Source organism: Anas platyrhynchos, chromosome Z, assembly GCF_047663525.1.
Source record: "Anas platyrhynchos isolate ZD024472 breed Pekin duck chromosome Z, IASCAAS_PekinDuck_T2T, whole genome shotgun sequence".
Classification (NCBI taxonomy): domain Eukaryota; kingdom Metazoa; phylum Chordata; class Aves; order Anseriformes; family Anatidae; genus Anas; species Anas platyrhynchos.
In genome coordinates this window covers 727,031-746,773 of record NC_092621.1, presented here as the reverse complement: position 1 = coordinate 746,773, position 19,743 = coordinate 727,031, and the positions used below count along the sequence as shown (strand labels likewise).

Below are 19,743 nucleotides of genomic sequence, written 5' to 3'. Positions count from 1 at the left end.
CGGAGGCTCCAATAAGTGGATCCGCATGCAATATTCATGGAGCACTTCGGAATAGTTACAGATCCATCACGCCTGTCAGCAGGACGCCGTGCACCCCTGGCGCTGCGCTGAGGCACCTCCTTGGACCGGGGCCCTGGGGTGGCCGCGCCGCCGTGCTGGGGGCTGCCGGGGGACACGGGCACCGGGCAGCCTCCGATGGCACCGAGGGCACCGGGACACTGCCACAGCCCGTCCTGCTGGCACCCACATTGATCCTGAGCTGGCAATGCCCCGCACGATGCTGAGGGGGCCGACGTGGGCACAGGGCCCCCTCCGTGGCCCAGGCTTGTTTACCAGCTCAGCCGCCTGGCCGGCACCGCGCCGCAGCTCCAAAACCAATCTCATCCCCCAAGATTAATTTTTACACAATCATTCCGGAGGCTGTGATAATCACTCCATAAAAAACTGAAGAGATTTGGGATTTTTTTTTTTTTCAATGTGGGGGATTAAGCCTAAATACAAGTAATCTGCAGGAAGCTCAGCTGCATGCACACCACTAATCGCCCCGTTACCCTTCCCAGCCCCAGCCCCTTCATTAGGATTTTCTGTAGCAGAGATGTTTGTCCTCGGGGAGGTCAGGGCAGCGCCAGCGGTCGGTCACGTCCCCGAGGGCCACGTCCAGGGGCCGGGATGCCGGGTTTGTCCCTGCAGGCTGAGGGCAGCGTCCATGGGGCAGCAGCGAGCAGCTCAGCACATCACTGCGGGACGCTGGGGGCTGCCCCTCGCCCTGCCCGGGCACCACCAGCACGGTTTGCTGGGGGCAGGAGCTTTCTCTCTTTTGGCCCTTCAAGATTATTTCTTCCTTCTGCCATCATTGCCTGCTGAGGCTTTGGGCTGAATTCACTGATGGTACCATGGTCCAGCCCCTGGCTGGGGGCTTTGCTGCACCGAGCAGGTGCTTGGGACCGGGAGAATTGGGAGGTCAGAGGCTAAAAGAAAATGCCGTGTGTAGTGAAGTCAGGAGATGCGTGCCCTTTGTGCCCAGCAAGTGCTTTTTGCAAATGTAATTAAAATAATTGTTTATCTGGGACTGTTCTGACCACAGGTATAAGGATACAGCGCCAGGTTTAAAAAAAAAATAATAACTTAAGCACTTAGAAAAGGGCTCAAGCAAGCTTTGGGTACTTAGGTTGAAAATAATTGTCCAAGGAAACCCAATTCAGCAGCCACCTAACCTGAAAGCACTTACGCACACTTGGGCAGACGTTCAACAAAGCATTTAGATACCCGAGGCGCTGCATCAGCAGAAAAACCGGGGCCTTCGTTCAAGAGAGTGACTCAGGGAAAGCGGAGCTGCCCTGCTGCTGGGATGGCCTGGGTGCCGCTGGGCCCAGCCGGGTGCCACCGGGACCAGCCTGGTGCCACCGGGTCCGGACTGGTGCCACTGGGACCAGCCTGGTGCCAGCTGGATGGCAGGGTGCTCGTCCCTGCCCTTGCCCTCCCCGTCGCAGCGCCTGCGTGCTTTTTGTGGCCACTCAATGGCACTCCTTGCTCGTGTCCTTGGTGGCTGCCACTGCCCATGGCTCATGGTTTGTGCAATTCCCCACCAGGCACAGGCTCCTGCAAGGTGCCCACCACGGCTCAGGCACGTGTCCCGCTGCTGTCCCAGCCACGTGCTGGCACCTCGGTGTCCCCCAGGCCGTCCCCTGGTGCCGTCCCCTTTGCAGCCCTGCTTGCAGCGAGTTTCTGCCTTTGTTGGCTGCTGCAAATGTTTTAGGAGCGAGGGACTCCGGGAGAGAGGCGTTTATTAATACAGCCCCGTGATTGGAGTCGCAGGTGGCTCTCTCTTTACCTCCTTCCCCGGGGAACAGATTTTCAGTGCAAGTGGAGATGCTGCAAACCAGCAGCGAAAGCTGAACGCAGCCGAGGAAGGAGAATGCTTCTGATAATAAATTCATAGAGCTTCACACACCAGCAGGCTAGCAAGCACTTGTTTTTAAAGAGACTTTAAAACTATTTTGGGTGCAGTCAGTCAGACCAGGATGCCCTCACTGCTTGGAGACCCTACGCATGGGCTTCAAAGAAGGGAAGGAGACAGAAAAACAGCTCTGAAAAGGTTCATTTCAGCGGATGCAATTCTTCAAAGCACAACTTTCCTGTAGAGTTAAAAAGACCACGTCCCATTTGTATGAATAAGTCAAAAAGGGGGAACCGTTCCTAAGTGCACGCTCACCCCGATGGGTATTTCCCCTGTTGGACATGAAAGCAGATCGATGCTCCTGCTTTCTTTTATGTAGCGTATCTGCATTTCTGCTCCACTGATACCTCAGCTCTTGTCTTCTCTGCCTGCTTGAATCCTTGTCCCTGCTTCACACACATTTCTCCTCTTCCACAGTCCTCCCTAGCATCAGGAAGAACCCTGCCATGTGCCTCTGTTGGATATTGTTTCCTTACTGGCAACACAGCACTTATTGACAGCGTTTTGCTGCAGAGATTTTGGTTTTTCATTATCAGAAAATCTCCAAAATCAGATGCTTCTTTCAGATCTGTGGTCCATGGGCACTGTCACCCAGCATCGCAAGAAGAAAATCACCCAATGCCAAAGTTTCCTGGGAATTTTTTACGAAGTCTCACAGTTTTTGCAGAAAGTGGGGCTCCTTTATCACCAGCTCCCCAGCAAGAGGGGACAAGGAGAAGCACGAGCAGAGCCGCAGCGCTTGGAGCCAGCGTCCTGACCGCCCCACTGCTCCGGGGAGGCAGAATTTAATAGGAATTACAGCCAATCTTTGCACCAAATAAAAACATGTGCTTGCTGTAGCTTGAGAGGGAGGCATTAACAGCTGAATTAGCAGTGGCAGATGAACACGTTACCACCAAGCGCTGTAAAGAAGAGATCCCTCCCTGGCCATGGAGTGCAGCTGCAAATGAGCTGTCACCGTGCCTTTCAGGGCGTTAATTACATCGCTTCCCTGTGTCCGAACACAGAAAAAGAAGAGGGAGCCAGGCTCTTCCTGCCAGCGACAGGACAAGGAGCAATGGGCACAGATCAAAATATGAGAAATTGCACCCAAACGTGTGTTGTGAGGGAGGTCAGGCACGGAGCAGGTTGTGCTGGGCTGCGGAGCCTCCATCCTAGGAGATGTTCAAACCCCGGCTGGATGCGTCCTGGCCGCGGCTCTGGCTGCCCTGGCTGGGGCAGGGGCAGGACCCGACCACCTCAGAGCTATCTCCAACCCCACTGACTGCCCACATCCACTGGCCCATCACAAGGCATGTATCAGCTAAAACACCTCTTGGTATTCCTGACAGAGCAGCAGATAGTCATAAATGTCTGGTAGATTACGGGTGAGGAGGTTCCCCCATCACATTTACGATGATCAACCTCATGTGTTCAACCTGCAGCTCAGCTTAGCTGGAATTCGGCTCTGCGCCTGGAGCCAGAGCTGGCACATCACTGATGCACAGCTAGAACCTGCATAAAACCAACCTCCTACCAACGTCGGGATTTACTCCACTTCTGATGGGATTTTAGGCACTGTAACACCTTTTCCAGTGCTGCAGGCAAGCAGCTGACCCAGGTGCAGCCTGCCTCCCCCCTTGGGGCAAGGATTACCCCAAACGCGAGGAGGTCTCCTCTGCCTGCACATCCTGCATGTGCTCAGGGAGCTCCCTGAGCTGCCTGGCCAGGCTCTGCCTGCACACCAGCTCTGTCTGTCTGTCTGTCCTGCCGCTCGAGCCGCCGTACCGAAGCTGCAGGCAGAAGGGGTTTTATAGGGAAGGCATATTCCTCCTTGGAGACCTGAAATCTAATCAAAACAGTAATTCCTACAAATTTCCTGCTGTGTGCCACCACTGTATTTTCTAGCAAGCACACTCACTTACGGACAGGTATTAATCAGCAGCCAACGACTCGCTGCGGGCCTGGACACCAGCACTTTCACAGAGCCAGGGTCATTTGGGTGGGGACAGACCTCTCCGATCCCCAGGTTGGGGCTGGTGGGAAGCCGTGGCAATGCTGAGGCACGAGGCGCGTCTCCCTCTGCCCCCTTTCTTTAGCACAGCTTGCAAAACACCCTGTGAATAATGAAAACGCCAGCTTGCCAGCCCACTGCCTCTTTCAAAGGTGCTCACAAAAAATCCGCCACCTAATTGAGGAGAAATTCTGGCGGCTCAGGAAGGCAGCTCCTTGTACCTGGGCCTCCCCACTCCTCTCGCGCAGCAGCCCTCAGGCAAGCCGGGATTCTGTGTCAATTACAGGAAAATCAATGAAGATACTGTTCAGGACTCCTCTTCACCATTCAGTGCGGATGATATCCTTCACTTTCTAGCACTGATTCATTTACTTTCAGCCTCTCTAGGGGCTCCTGACATATTGCTATCTCTGAAGAATCTGAAGCAAAAACTGCCTTTGTTTCTCCTGCAACGTGCTCGCGTGCACAGCACCCTGGGACCGGTGCGCGGCCCCGCCAGGGCTGGGGCCAGGGAAACGGGGCAGAACGGAGCACTTTGGAGACAGGCTTTTTAAGTATTTCTTGCCGACGCATCTCTCAGCCGCCCTCTCCGGTGTCCCCTGCGCAGAGACCGGGTGGGATCAGGGGGCACCATCAGCCAGCGGGGGCCTGGCACACCACAGTCCCCATGTCCTGCCCGCAGCGCTGCGCTCTGCTCCCCTCTGCGCCCCGCGTTGCCCTCAGCCCTCCTGCAGCACACAGCCGGTGCCATGCAGCGTCTCGGGACAAGGTTTGGCTGCATCTCAGGCCGCAGCCCCTCTGCTCCCCCAGCTGCACGCCGGGCCTGTGCCTGCGCCCCAAAAGAAAGGACGTGAGGACTGCGTGGTCCTACCCCTAGGAGCTTACACCCAGCCCCAACACGCGTGGCCACAAACCACCTAAGACTTAATGCTAGACATTACAGAATTGATTTCCAAAGTATCTAACTGTAAAAAGTCATGGATGCTATGTCCTGAGCACACTGGGTGGACGTGCCGAAGCTGGGGACAGCACGCACTGTGGGGACAGCAGCAGAGCAGCTGATGGGAAGCCATGTGAAGAGCCATGCAAAAAAGCTGCCTGCCGTGTATCAAAGCAGCATTATTTCCTCAATTTGCATTCTCTTCCCTCTCTGCCGAAGCCACAAGGATCCCAGGGCACTGGGATGCAGTCCTCCGGGCCATACTCAGGCCAAATTCCCAGCGAAGGCTGGAGAACCATGCTGTGACGTAAAACCCAGCCCTGCAAGCTCCTCATGTTCCACCTCTTCAAAGAGAGCCTCATGCATGGGGAGCTTGTAGGATATAGCCCAGAGCAAGGCTGGTGCTACAAAGACAATATTTATTATTTATAAGGCACTTCTATGAACTCAGGGCTCAGAGGCAGAGCTGTCTATGGGGGTGAGCTTCATAAGGAAAAAGAAATGGAGCTTGAAGAAACACGGCAAGTACTGCAGCATGCACAAGTTGTGCTCGGAGGAGACCAATGCTCCTCGGTGTGCAGAAGTGGGGCTCTCCCGGAGTTCACTTCAAGGTTGCTGGGTCATTTACGGGCCAGTTAATTGCAGCCAGGGCTCTTGTAGGTCGCACCGTGGCCTGAACTCCTTGGTTTTAGAAAGCAAGGGGTCTTTGGGTGCGTTTTACAGCACCAAGACTGAGAGGCAGACCCCACAGCGCTGTACTGGCCATCTGCAGCCCCCGGCAGCCCCCAGCCCTCCTGCCAGGGGGACACCGTGGGGCTGGGGGCACCGCGGGTTTGGGGGCACCGCAGGCTTGGGGACCCCACGGGCTTGCAGGGTGCAGCCCAAAGCGCAGCCGGGAGCCGTTGGCGGAGGGGGCACGGGGCCGAGGAACGGTCCGGGGGGGTAGCCCCGATCCCACCGGGCTCCGGGGGCACCCCGGGGCCTTCGGGGGCAGCCGTCGGGGCGCACCCCCGGGGCTGCCGGAGGGAAGCGGGGCCGGGGGGGGGGCCGGGCCGTGCGGCGGGGCGGCGGGGGGGGCCGGCGGCGCTCGGGGCTGCGGGAGCCGGGCCTTGGGGTTGCGGCTGCCATTTCAGCGCCGCCGCTCGCTCGCTCCCTCCATTTTCTCGGCGCTGCCGGCCCCGTCCCCGCCGCCGGGCCGAGCCCGCCGCCCCCGCGCCCGCCACCCCCCCCGCATGCAGCCCCGCGGCGCCCCCCCCGCACACGCCCAGCCGCGGGGCCGCCTCCCGGCATGAGGAGCTGCAAGATGGTGCGGGTGGCCAGCGTGCTGGGGCTGGTGATGCTGAGCATCGCGCTGCTCATCCTCTCCCTCATCAGCTACGTCTCGCTCAAGAAGGACAACATCTTCGGCGCGCCCCGCGCCGCCGGCCCGGGGGGGCCCCGCATGTACATGTTCCACGCGGGATTCAGGTGAGGCCAGCCTGGGGGGGGGGGGCTCGGCCCGGGGGCGGGGGCCTTCCCGTCCCACCCGTCCCACCCCCGGCACCCCAGCATCCCGCAGCCGGTGCCGGGGGAGCCGCGGCGCTGCTCGGCGGGGCCCCGCGGGAAGGCCCCGGGAAGGCCCCGCGGCCCCGGCCCGGCCCCGCCGCCGCTGCCCCGCAGCCCGGGGACCCCCGGCACGGCCCGGCCCCGGCCCCGCCATCCCCGGGGCTGCGGGAGGCGGGCGGCGCCCCCGGAGCGCGGCGCTCCCGGGCCGGGCGTGGGATCCTCGGCGCCTGGGGGGGGCTGCAGGGTGGGCGGCGGCTCGGCTCGGTGCAGCTCGGCACGGCTCGGCTCGGTGCAGCTCGGCACGGCTCGGCTTGGCCCGGCGCATCCCGGCGCATTTGGGCACGGCCCGGCCCGGCCCGGCCCGTCGGGGAGCGGCGCGGAGCAGCCGGCGCTGTCCGTGGTGCTGCCCCCGGCTCGGGCTCGGCTGGAGACGGGGCACGGCCTCCGTGTGCCCCTGGGTGTGCCCCGGGTGTGCGCCCCTGGGTTTGTGCCCCTGGGTTTGTGCCCCTCGGTGTGCGCCCCTGGCTGTGCGCCCCTGGCTGTGCGCCCTGTGCCCGTGCCCCTGTGCTTGTGCCCCCGTGCCCGTGTGGGTCCGTGCTCTCCCTTGCAGGTCGCAGTTCGCGCTGAAGTTCCTGGACCCCTCGTTCGTGCCCATCACGAACTCCCTGAGCCACGAGCTGCAGGAGAAGCCCTCCAAGTGGGTGTTCAACCGGACCGCCTTCGCGCACCAGAGGTGAGCGCTCGGCGCCCGCTCGCCCCCTCTCACCTTCCCCGAGGTTATCCCTGTTCCCCGAGGGGGTAAGAAAATGCAGTCTGGGGTTGCTAAATACTCTGAGTTCTGAGTAATTTGCCAGCCGTGAGAAACAAAGGCTGAATCAGAGCATTTCCCAAGATGGTTACAGTTATCGTGGAGGAATTGATTATCTCAGAGCAGGACACCAAGCTGCAACACGCATCCTTTTACCAAACGGAACATGACCCAGTTTCCCAGAGTGTGAGAGAAATTGTCATTTATCAAGATAAATGGCTGGCTGCTTAAAACTCGAAACAAATCGGCCTGTAGCAGCCACCCAGTGCCACGTTCACTGAGGGCAGAGCACGCCCAGCACAACTTCCCAGCCGCCAGCAGCTCTGAGCAAATTCAGTGCGGCTCTGCCTCCTGCCACCGTGCCAGCTGGCCAGGTGGGCTGGGGGCAGCTCGGGGGACCACCAAGCCCGGACCCCCCTGAGATGCCCTCACGGCACATTGGCTTCTGCCTCCCATCACAGGGTGCGCTGACTTTCACGGCCTCGTGGCAATAGAAGGAATTTCTCAGTTCCTTAAGCTGCCTCAAAGCTGCCCTGTGCTTCATGTGGAGCAAAATGGGCTTTTCTTTTCCCCACCGTGATGTGAACTCGGTGATGTCTCTAGTATTTATTGGCCTTACTGCAGTATTTATATACAGCAGGGAAGTTAAAGAAAACAGCATCCTATAGCCATTTAAGATAGCTACTGCCATCTTGGCTCTGGCTGTGTCTTGATGAATGCCTGCTGGTTTGGGGCCGCACCGTGACTGTTCACATATCCCACCCAGGTCCCTCAGCCCTGCAGAGTGGGGCACTGCAGCCCTGCAGCACCAGCTGCACATTCACATCTCCAGTCCTGGGGCAGCACTGCTGCGGGCACAGCAGGCCGATGATGAACTTCCAGCACTGCCAAAAGCTGCCCACCGCCCATCAGGAGCCCCAGAGGAGCCCCAAAGGAGCTGTGGGCATCCGAGAGGCGATGGCACTTTGCCTGCCCCATCCCCTTCCTGGGATCTCCCCGGCTGGTGGAGCAGTGCCCCCCCGTAGTATGGCTTCGTTCCTGGCACCACCAGCTCATTCTTAATAAATAACTCAGTGTCACCCCTCTGCTGGTTTTAGCTAATGCCTCAGGATCTGCCTCTGCATTTGTCTGTCAGCCATAACCCATAATGAGGGTACCCAGTGGGACTCCATTAATGCTTAGACATTGGAGGATGCGAGCTGGAAGAAAGGTTGTTTGTTTTCCATAAACATGAGCAAATAAAGTGGTATTGGTTTTCTAATTTTATGCCCTGCTAGGGAAATTCCTGAGCAGGGTTGGTTTTGTTTGTTTTTTTAAGTGTTCCTAATAACCCTTGCAAAGATGCTGGCGTGCTTGCTCAAAAAAGACATTAAGGAATTATGTTTACATAAAGGGAGACAGTGACTGTCACTTGTTTTGTGACTCAAAGCTCCGTAATGGGAACACAAGAAATACTTGTATTTAAAAAATCAGCTACGTGTCTGTTAATTCAGCTGGACTTCTTGGTTTTGCTTCAAATGCGTCATGGCAAACACAATATCCATCATTACCAGAGATCCGTGGTCCAGAACCGAGTGAAATATGTGCAGAGAACAGCAGCAGCAGCAAACCCTTCCAGCAGGCATGTCGCAGCACAAACAGAAATGTGCTTCGCCCTACGCTTCAGGAAGGTGAACGTGGGAAGTGTGTGCTGTTCCTTACAGTCCTCACACTTATGTGGCAAATCCGAGGTTTTAGTCCTGACACTATCGCCGCAGACACGGACACATCCGTAGCTGGCATCAGTCAGGACAGGCCAGTAAAGCCAAGCGGAGCACGGGGTGAGCAGCCAGCTCCCTCGTTCCTATTTCTGTATATTAATTTTAAAGCCGTTGCACCACATTGCTCAGGAAACTGCTTTGCTGCATTAAAAAAAATAAAAAAATCCATCTGGAAATAAATCTCTCTACCACAGAAAAGGGGGAAGCATAACTCAATGGTTTCTTTTGTCTTTCTGTTTTATTTTAGGCAAGAAATCCTTCAGCATGTCGATGTCATAAAAAATTTTTCTTTGACCAAGAATAGTGTCCGGATCGGCCAGCTGATGCATTATGATTATTCCAGCCATAAGTACGTTTTTTCTATCAGCAATAACTTCAGATCGCTGCTTCCAGACGTGTCTCCGATCCTCAATAAGCATTACAACATCTGTGCCGTGGTTGGAAACAGCGGGATCCTGACCGGGAGTCAGTGCGGACAAGAAATAGACAAATCCGATTTTGTTTTTCGTTGCAATTTTGCTCCCACTGAGGCATTCCAAAAAGATGTTGGAAGGAAAACCAATCTCACAACCTTCAACCCCAGCATCCTGGAGAAGTATTACAACAATCTCTTGACCATTCAGGATCGCAACAACTTCTTTTTAAGTCTCAAAAAGCTCGATGGAGCCATTCTGTGGATCCCGGCTTTCTTCTTCCACACATCAGCAACGGTCACAAGAACACTGGTTGACTTCTTTGTCGAGCACAGAGGGCAACTAAAGGTCCAGTTGGCTTGGCCAGGAAATATAATGCAACATGTGAACAGGTGTGTGTTTTTCTTTCACATTTAACTTGTCAAAATACCTATTTCTCTCTATATAAACACAACGGCGTTTATTTTTCTGTTCACGACTAACCTAATAGGCCCTGTCTGGCAAGTCAGGGCCCGATACCATCTGCTTTCAGAGCAAACGCACTTTTGTTATTGCTCCAGAGAGTGCTTCAATTATTTCTGTAGGGATTTGTGCTGAGGCACATCTGAGGTGGGCTGGTGGCGCGCACAGGGTGTGCTGTGCCATGGGCTCTGCTCCTGCCGGGGCTTCGCGGAGACAGAAGGAGTACGGAGGAGTTGAGTGAGATTCTGCATGAGAAAAGCACCACTTATAGAAGAACTTGTTCTTCCCAGCTAGCAACTGGGGATGCTAGCTGATATCTGCAGAGTGATCCGAGCAAATCTCTACTGATTTATACAAGGAAAATGTGGCGCGTGTGACCAGGAGCCAGTGAATCTACCTTTCTGGATAGGGCACTGCTTTTCCAGGTTAAAAAAACAAAAAGACATGTGGAAGGGGATCACAAAAGAGAAGCAGGCTGGTAATAAGGCAGTTCTGCAGTCCTGGTCATGACAGACTGACCAGAACAGCAATCTTTAGATTGCTGGGTTAACAGCTGTGAGCACCGATGGTCTCCATGCAGCAGCATTTTTGACGGTCTCCATGCAGTAATTTTTTCTCTTTTTCTTACAGCAAACCCGTGGCATTATGCATACCCTATACTAACGTGCCTTTTTTTTTTTTTTTTTCACAGATACTGGAAAAACAAACACCTGTCACCCAAGCGGCTGAGCACAGGTATTCTCATGTATACGCTTGCTTCTGCCATATGCGAAGAGATTCACTTGTACGGATTCTGGCCGTTCGGGTTCGACCCCAACACGAGGGAAGACCTCCCATACCACTACTATGATAAGAAAGGAACAAAGTTCACAACCAAGTGGCAGGAGTCCCACCAGCTGCCTGCAGAGTTCCAGCTGCTCTACAGGATGCACGGTGAAGGACTGGCCAAACTGACCTTGTCGCATTGTGCCTAAGAACCTAATCTCGAAGTGCCAAATGATTGTCTAAAAAGTGCCCAAATCTGAGTTAAACATTCTTCAGATACAATTCTAAAAAAAAAAAAATAATAATAATACCCACCCTAAAATATTTTCCATAATAGAAAGATGCTTTTTAATCACCCATGTCACTGTTCATCAAAGGGTTTCAGCATATTTAGCAGTGCAGAAGCATTTATCAAATTCTGTGGATGCTAATCATGCAGCAGCACAGCAAAGTTGAAATATTTTGCATTTATATATATGCTATGAAGTATGTTTTAAAATCTTTTCCTATTTCAGCATTCCGCTAAATGCCTCTAAACATCTTAAGTCGATTGTTCCTTTCAGATTAGAATTAGGAGTGCTAATTTTAAAAGGTATCGCTTCTCTCGTATCCATTGCTATGAGTAGCTCAGCATCCATCTACTTGGCGTGGCAGACTGAAAAAGCCACCCAGAATCGCAGTGTATCATCACTGACGAGTTCTTCAGCGCAGATCCCAAATTTCCACAGCTTGCGTATTTTCGTATTTACTGAATTTTACATTTTTTTAAGACCTCGCGGAGAAGGTGAAAATACGGCTTGTACTTTAGCTAGGCATTTCTATCACTCTTAGAATACGCCGGTGTTTTAAGGCAGTTGGGGCCACTCCCTAGTCCAAATTAGACCGACTGAAACATTTTCACTCACACCTGTGTGACACTCTTTGGTCTGTTAATTTTGGTTGTTGAATGCCCAACGGGCGGCCGTGGGTCTCCGAGGAGTGTCCACCCCGTGGTGAGGCGAGCCCCAGGGCGGCGCCAGGCTGTGTGCCCCTCTCGAGGCTGCATCCTCGGTGGGAAGCACGTTTTGGGAGACGACGTCTCCTCGGCTGTGAGCACACAGAGCCTGTGCCTGTACCACAGTGCAGGGAGGCACCGGGGAGCCCACGCCGCTCGGCGGAGATGTGCCCGGGGGTCCCCACGGCCCGGCCCCACCAAGCACCCGCGAGGGTGAGCGGGTCGGGGGGAGCCAGCCAGGCAGGCAGCGCAATGAAATCAGGACTTCCAAGTTGCTAAAAAATGGCTTTTAAAGGGAAGCTGGAGCACAGGGAGCAGGAAATACAATTACTGGATTTCCCCATTTACATCCCGAGGTCTGCGGTCAGACAACTGAATTAGTGGCCTCGTTTTCCGCTCACAGTCGGTGCGGTCAAAGGGAGGCACAGCTTTTTAAGGACCTTTGAGAAGCAGGCTGGTTGCAAAAAGGACAAATCTTAGGGTCACATATGTGAAAATCTTGGCCATGATGTCTCAGGATAAAGGAGCCTGTAAAGTAACTGTTTTTCTAATTAAAACGAGTATGCTTAAAAGTATTTTAACATTTTTATATTATTCTGTATGACGCTGAGAACTGACTATACGCTGAAAGAAGATGCAGAAGACAATTTAAAATCATCCCTTAAGGTTGCACTTTTTAGTTTTTCAGTGACTCCGTACCCACACGCAGACGTAGGAAGAGGGCAGGGGGCTCGGGTTGCACACAGACTCGGAGCATTGCCCAGTGCCCACAGCCAGCCCACAGCGGTCAGAAGGGGGATCCCCTTCCCGGGGGAGCCCTGAGCCCCCAAACCACCCCATTGGGCTGCCCAGCTCCCTCCCGGCCTGATCTCATCCCCAGCCCCTCAATCTGCCCCCAGCCACAGCAGGCACCTCCTGTGCTTTGGGGGAAAAAGCCACCGCATCCGCCACACGACCAAATTCAGCTTCTTCCAGCAAGGAGGGACTCCGTCCCTCTGCACTGGCTGTGAATACGGAGAGCTATAGAGCCCTTTTGAAAACCCCTCCTTCTTCCCTGTTTCATTATCCAGCATTTTCCGGCTTTTCCTTTTGCAATGGGCATTTAGAGCTGTGGAAGGGGCTTGGATGCTGTCTGGCATGGCATGCCGGCCTGCTGGCCACGAGTGACTTCAGACGTGCTTGTGTAGAAACCTCCTGACTGCCGAGTTCCCTTTCCCAGGGTGTAATCCTGCACCGGCCCTGCTGGCATCTCCAGCTTCCCTTGTCGCAATCATCCTGCGCTCACTGCTGTTCGTACAGCAGCGTGTGACTTCTAGCAGCCGTGATTATGAAGACATAGCTGTGTCGTGACGCTAGCGTGTTCTGCCGTGTGGTGCCATATGATTTATTATGAATATTGCCATTTATTATTTGTGCTGTAGTAGCAGGTGAGGGCCGCGGTCGGGGTGATGCAGAGCAGGGCAGCCAGCCCTGCTATCCCCAGTGCCGTGGGGACCCCAGAGCTGAGGGTGGCAGGATGGCACCCTTGGGCGGTCAGCCCTGCCCTGCTCGGTGTGGTGCCCGGGGGAATGTGGTGTAACATGGGGCTGAGCCGAGGGGCCAGGCTGCCCCAGCCCGAAACGCTGCTGGCGGTGAGCAGGAGCAGGGAGCACGCGGCCTAGCTGAGCCCGGCCACAAAGCCTGCTCCGGGTGCCAGAGCACAGCCTAAAACAGCAAAAGAGAACTGTCACGGGGAAGGAAGGGTTCTGCGCTAATTGCTAATGACGTGCGGCGACTAATCATCTCTGATACAATTTGCCGTGGAGCTGCACAGGGGCTGCCTGTTGGCTAGGGCAGGCGATTTGCTCTGCGGTCGGTGCGCAGCTGAGCGCACGGCTCGGCCGGGAGCCCGGGGGAGCAAAGGGCCCCCCACACCCTTCGTGTCAGCTTCGTGTCAGGAGAGGTCATTTTTAATCAGCAAATCAAAGAAATATGAACAGTTATCATTCTCTTTGCTTCAACGTGGAGGCCAATGCACTCTGTGTGGTTTTCAGCTGCTGGCTCTCAATGGCAAAATTGCGCTGGCAGGTCTTGCTTGGCTGCTGCGTGTTCTTTACATGACATTACTGCTTTAAATTAGACGTCCTCGCAAGTAAACCTCCATAGCCTAAACACACGGATTTCCATCTGTGTGCCTCCGGGGCTGTTTGTGCTGCAGGGAGCGCAGCCTGGCCAAGCTCTGGGGGCACCACACCAGCCCTGCAGGGAGGCTGCGGCTGCTGGGCAGGAGCACGGGACCCCCGGGGGTCCCTGGCGGGGCTGGCAGCAGAACAGCAGAGGGACTGAGTGAGGGGAGCGGCCGGGGGCAGCTCCTGCCCTGGCATTGCTGGGAGAGGGGCAGGGAAGGAGCAGCGGCGCTGCCGGAGCCTCCGTCCGTCCGTCCTGGCAGTGCGTGGCTTCTGGCTGCTCAGAGCGACTGCTCTGCAGCACCCGTGTTAGAAGATAATCGGTAAACTTAGACGCTGAAACCAAAACCCTAAATAGCCCCAAGGCAGTTCTTTAAATTGTCATCGTTTATTTTTTTTTTAAAACATAAACGACTTCCGTAACTGCAATAAAGCCAGGAGGACGCCCACACGTGCCATGCCTGTTCTCCCCACGGCTGCCGTCATTTCTGTGCTGGGCTGTGGTGGAAAGCTGCCTTACACAGCACGGGCTTCGCTTGGCTTCCCTAATTTGGGCACCTCGTGGGTTCCTCCTGCTCGCAGTGAGGCCTGGCCCGAGGCAGAGGGGGGCCAGGGCACGGTGCCGCTGCGCAGGGGCACAAAGAGGAGCCGAGCGCAGGGAAGGCAGCGTGGAAACGACTGCAAATATTCGGAAATGGGAGCACAGAAAAATTATTGACAAAGGGCCATATTATATCATTGATTTTTAAGCAAAACTCCCCATTGATTTTTCAGAACCACATTGAACATTTCAGAATCATTGATTTTAATGGGGAGTTCTGCCCCAAAATCAATGGCGCAATACAGCCCAAAGTAAATTGCTTCTTAGTATCAATATTTTTTGTCCGAGCTGTTGCAATGTGGAAAACCATCTTTAAAATGTGCATCTTTTGTTTCTGCCTGTTCCCTTAGATCTCTTTGAATTCCGCTCTTCCTAGAGACTGAAGGGGAAGGGCAGGCTGTGCGGGCGGCTCTGCTCCCCAGGAGGGTAAAGACCCTCCTGGTTCCTCAGGGCCAGGGCTGGGCTTCTTTCTCAAGCCCCTCTTTCAGGCTGGTTTTCCCGTAGAACCCCACGTTATGGGTTTGATCCTTAACCAGGGCAGAAAATGGCATTTTTGTTAAAAAAGCGAGCATGCTCCTGCCTGGCTCGCAGCTGCAGGAAGATGCCAGCTGCAGCTCTGCGTCCTCAGGACAGCAAATCCCAGCTGCATCCCTTATTGTGCTGGCTAGACTCTTCCTTCGCTTTTGTTTGGCCCCAAATCTTCCTGTTGCTCTCAATCTAAATGAATTCATGACGGTTCAGGGAAAATATACACTATTACTGGATGTCTAGACAAGCAAATATAGCTAAATGAAGGGATGCGTAATGCAGCGTGATCAATACTCGTAAGTACAAAACATTTCAGGTTACCAAGTGGAGAGAAGGCCTCCGACTAGCTCCGGGGACAGCCGTGGACGGGAACGGCAGGAGCAGGTGTAGATAGGAATGGAAACAGGCGTCTTACCTGCCCTCCTTCCATGCATCTTCCTTTTGTGTTTTAGTTGCTTGCATCTTTTCAGTGAGTGGTAGCAGGATGCATTTTAAAAGAAAAGGCGTTTTGGCTACCGGTTTTAGTTGTGGAGTATACCAAAAAGCAAGCAGTCGTGAAATATAACTCACTGGGAACGGAGGTTGCAAAAACAAATGGCTTAGGAAGCAGGTTTGCTGTACATGAATGTGTCTTTATTCAAATGCCTGATGGAGCTGTTTTCGATAAAAAGATAAATATTAAAAAAAAAAAAAAAAAGAGAAAAAAAATGCCATAGTTGTACTAAAGGATTCATTATTTAATGGCCATACTAAAAGTATTATTTATTTTTAAATGGCTGGTGTTCACAAGGGGCCGGAGTACACTCTCAGGTGGCCGGCATGCGAAGCTGCACACGTTGTGAGACCCGCTGCAAGCAGAACTGGCGGTGAGCCTCGCTCCCCCCCAAGGGTCTCTGTCGGCTTCAGCGCGATCAGGATCGGGCCCGCAGACTGACACGGCTTGTACCAGACGTGGCCGCACAGCCGAGGCTTGGCTGTGGCCTGCACAGCGCGTTGTGCATGTAAATCCCTCGTCACGTTTGTGAGCAAGGAGCCTGGGTCTTTCTGTACAGGAGTAGCGCATACTCGTCGTGACCATAGTTCGTGGAGAAAAACGCGATGATTCACTTTGAATCCTCCAGCAGTGTTATTGTTTGGTGTGAATGTGCCTGCAACATTGACTCATGTGCCAAAACACGATATTGAATGCATTGTTTTTAAATAAAATGTTTTATTGTGCATTGGAAGTCTGTAAAACTCAACCGCGTCCACTTCTTCCTTCCGTATTTTCTTACCTGCCTGCTGTCAATAATAATTCATGGCCCGAATTGGAGGGCTTTTCCGTGCCGTGGGCACACGCTGCAGAGCGCCAGATCATCATTTGAATCAGCCCCCGCTCCGTATTGCACAGGATACGTGGTGTGGCCGTGTATTGTACAGGACACACGCTCAGACAGACGATGTGACGGTGCCACGGACGCTGCGCCCCAGCAGAAGCGCGGCTCGGCGCAGCCCCCGTTGTGCTGCAGGCACGGGGCTGGGCAGGAGCCAGGCACTGAGGGTGCGGGGTCTCGGCTCAAGCCCTCTGCTGCCGATCCCTCTCGAGATACCCGTGACAGATGCTCGGTGGATGAACCGGCGTTTGCTTTTCTTGGCCTCGTGCCTGCCGTACGAATCTCCAGGAGGGATGCGCGGTGCTCGCACCCCATCTCACCCGCACGGCCCCGCTGGCAGCCCGGGTTCCCCATGCTGCTTCTGCATCAGGTGATTAGTGCTAATTACCCTTCGGGCTGGTGGATCACAGGATCACAGAGTTGTAGGGGTTGGAACGGACCTCGGGAGAGCACCATGTCCGATGATTCATTTTCTGAGGTTCTTGCCCGTCCCGCCGGCTGGGAATGGAAACACTGAGCAGAGCCCGGCTAGGACAGACCCCTGCAGGACCTGAAACTTCCTCCCGTTGTGATGGCGAAGCAGCGAGAGCTCCCTCAGCTCCCTGCCAGCAGCTCGCCCTCCCCGCAGAGCCGCGGCACAGCTCGCGCCTTGGGCTTCTGGCCATGAACTCACCAAGTTTTACTTCTGCGCTCCCTCGCTAGCTCTTTCATTTGTGCCTCAGGCTCAAATCTCTCCTTACATTTTATGTGCTGCTCTTACGTTCATCCTTGGTCATCTGACTGCTCACCACTCGCTTGCTGTTCAGGATTTTAGGGTCTGCGATTAAAGCCCCCAGCCAGGCACAGCCCAGCAGCCCTGGGCACAGAGGACGTTGTGTGCCCTGGGCTTTATCACGCCGTGTGGTGAGGCCAGGAGACTGAGACCACACGGCACACGGGGGCAGCCCCTCGGCTTCTGGTTCCCCCATGTCAGCGGGCATTTGGGGCAGACGCACGCCTACCGGATTCCAGCCGGGGCTCAGAACCGCTCGGCCCCCTCGCCGCGTGGATCTGGAGCCCCGAGAGCTGTCGTTGTGCTGTGTCAGAGCCGATCGATCGCTTCTCCTCCATTTCTGCATGGTGGCCACTTTCCAGGCCAAGAGAGGACTTGCGGCTTGCCTCGACCCTGCTTGGGTTTCCTGGCGGCTCCTCGAGAGGAGCTTTGCTTTTCAACCATGCTCCCCTGGATTCCCAGAGCCACGTTTCCCCAGCTGGAAGAGGCTGTAAGAAGCAGCAGCATGGCACGTGTGGCACATGTGGCACACGCAGGGACCCCGCAGCACGGCCACCCCCCCAGCAGGAGCAGTGTGACCGAGGGGCTGCGCTGCTGGAGCCACCGGCTTATGTTTAAGTTCTCACAGTGGTTTCCCAGCCACTATTAAAAATGCTTTAGCTCTCTGGTCTTTTATTAGAGGCAGTTTGTGGGCATTGGATCCCTCTCCACCCTTGTGAAATGAAGCGGATATCCAGCAATCAGAGCGTTCTGTCCCCACAAATTCTGCTTTACAGCCTAGCCCAGTGCCTGTGAGGGCAGCGCCTGCGTGCACCGGCTCCCTCCTGCCTCTGCCTGAGCCCCATCAGCACCCCTGCCATGGCAGGACACTGCAGGGATCCCCAGTCTTAGGATTTGGGCCGCCAGGCTGTGGACTCCGAGGGCAGCAGGCTGGGGCTGAGAGGGAGCAGCCCCCCTCGCAGCAGGATCCTGCACGCTCAGAGTTAACGGCTGCAGCGCGTGCCCGCGGTGCCTCATTTGTTAACAGCTCCTGCTCGGGGTTTTTCTCCCTCTAACCACGGCTGAAACCTAAACAATTGCCAAATCGATCTACATTGTCAGCGTTTATTGTCTGGCAACACTTGCTAGGGGCTATTTTTGGGATCCCAACCTCAAAAATTATGTATAAAGTGATAATTTCGGTGCTCCCCTGTATAGCTAAAATTCTAAGCCGGTTCCCAGCAATTCTTCCTAAAAGCTTATCTGCAGAAACAGATCAGCTGTCACAAAATCTAGTTCCCTCCCAATTAACGCGGGATCAGTGCTACAATACATGTTACACTCTTCAGTCGGGTTTAACCGTGTGTCACTGTATCAGGACAGTAAATGCACATATGCCTAAAACAGGTTGCTCTCAGCTTGTAAGACCTCGTGGGCTCCTGCCGACGTGCCCGTTTTGCCACTGTTGGTACAAAGTGCATGCCGTGAAACCGAAACAGAAAATTTTGTTCTTCCTGCACCATCCCAGGGTGCAGAACTTGGCGAGTTTTGTGGGTTTGAGTACTTATGGCACAGCAGTGCCTGTGCCTTTCATTTGCCTCTACGGTGAGTCTGTACGTGTCTCCTGCCACCCATACAAACCATTGCATCCCCAGTTTTTCCCTCTGCTGAAGCTGTGGCCCACACCAGGCTCATGTGGGTGCAGGCAATGCTCGTGGCAGGGGCAGGTGCACCCACCGGCACCGCAGCGTCCCCACCTCACCACACAGGGACACCCACCCCGCGCTGACCCCACTGCGCACCAGCCCTGCCTGGTCCCTCCGCACCAGCGTCACCGTTTCCCAACACTTCCCACAAACCAAACAAGCTGGGGTCCTCCCCCTCCCAAGATAAATATTGCAGACTGGAGCCAGCTTTAATCGTTAACCATGGCCCTGGCAGCCAAGTGTGCCATCAGCCACGCTACGGGTGGCCCTACCACCCCTCTCAGTGGGGGCTGTCCCCCAACCCACAGCGAGCAGGATCCCACAAACACCCCACTCCTCTTCCCCAGCCCCCATCTTCTCCCATCCCCTCTTGGTTCCCCATTTTTTTCCGAGATGTGGGCACCACAGGGCCCATGATTTCCCTTGGCACCCAGGCTGCTCTTCCTGCCCCATGGGGATGTGCAGGGGCCCTGGGGCACTGGAGCTGGTGGCTGGAAATCCTGTCTGGGACGAGAAAAATCGGGAAGAATTCTGAGTTCTGCTTCTTACGAGCAGAACTTCGTGCCTGGACAGCTGGGCCAAGTGCTGTTTTTGGGTCCCCCGTGGAGCCGTGCCCAGCCCCACTGGTGTCCCTGGCAAAGCCACTGGCGTCACCAGGCTGGAGCCGGCCCCGCTGCCCTCCACAGAGAAGAAAGTGCTTGCGAGAGCGATTTCAAAACACCAAAAGAAAACACTTGCAATATTTGCTTAAAAGCAGGTGAAAATTATCTGCGCTGCCTCTGGCCCGCTCACGCCGGCTATTTTAGGAGCAAGCCCCGCGGTGCCCACGCCACGTCCCGCGCTGGGGGAGCGCAGCCGGGGCGCCGCGGTCACCCCCTCTCCTGCACTTCCCGGTGCACAGAGCTGCGCTGTCCCCGAGGACGTTTTTATTTTGGGCAGAGAAAACTTTGCAGTACTTTGAGCAAACAAAGTGAGCCAAAGC

General features: G+C 55.1%; 1 protein-coding gene across 1 annotated transcript; it reads left to right on the top strand.

Moving 5' to 3' along the window:
• The first annotated feature begins 6,076 nt into the window (after nt 1–6,076).
• On the top strand, nt 6,077–16,172 carry ST8SIA3 (ST8 alpha-N-acetyl-neuraminide alpha-2,8-sialyltransferase 3). The gene is made up of 4 exons (XM_038171238.2): nt 6,077–6,357; nt 7,046–7,168; nt 9,251–9,808; nt 10,570–16,172. Exons 1-4 carry the CDS (start codon nt 6,179–6,181, stop codon nt 10,850–10,852), a joined length of 1,143 nt encoding a protein of 380 aa, XP_038027166.1. The 5' UTR covers nt 6,077–6,178; the 3' UTR covers nt 10,853–16,172.
• Nucleotides 16,173–19,743: the final 3,571 nt, after the last annotated feature.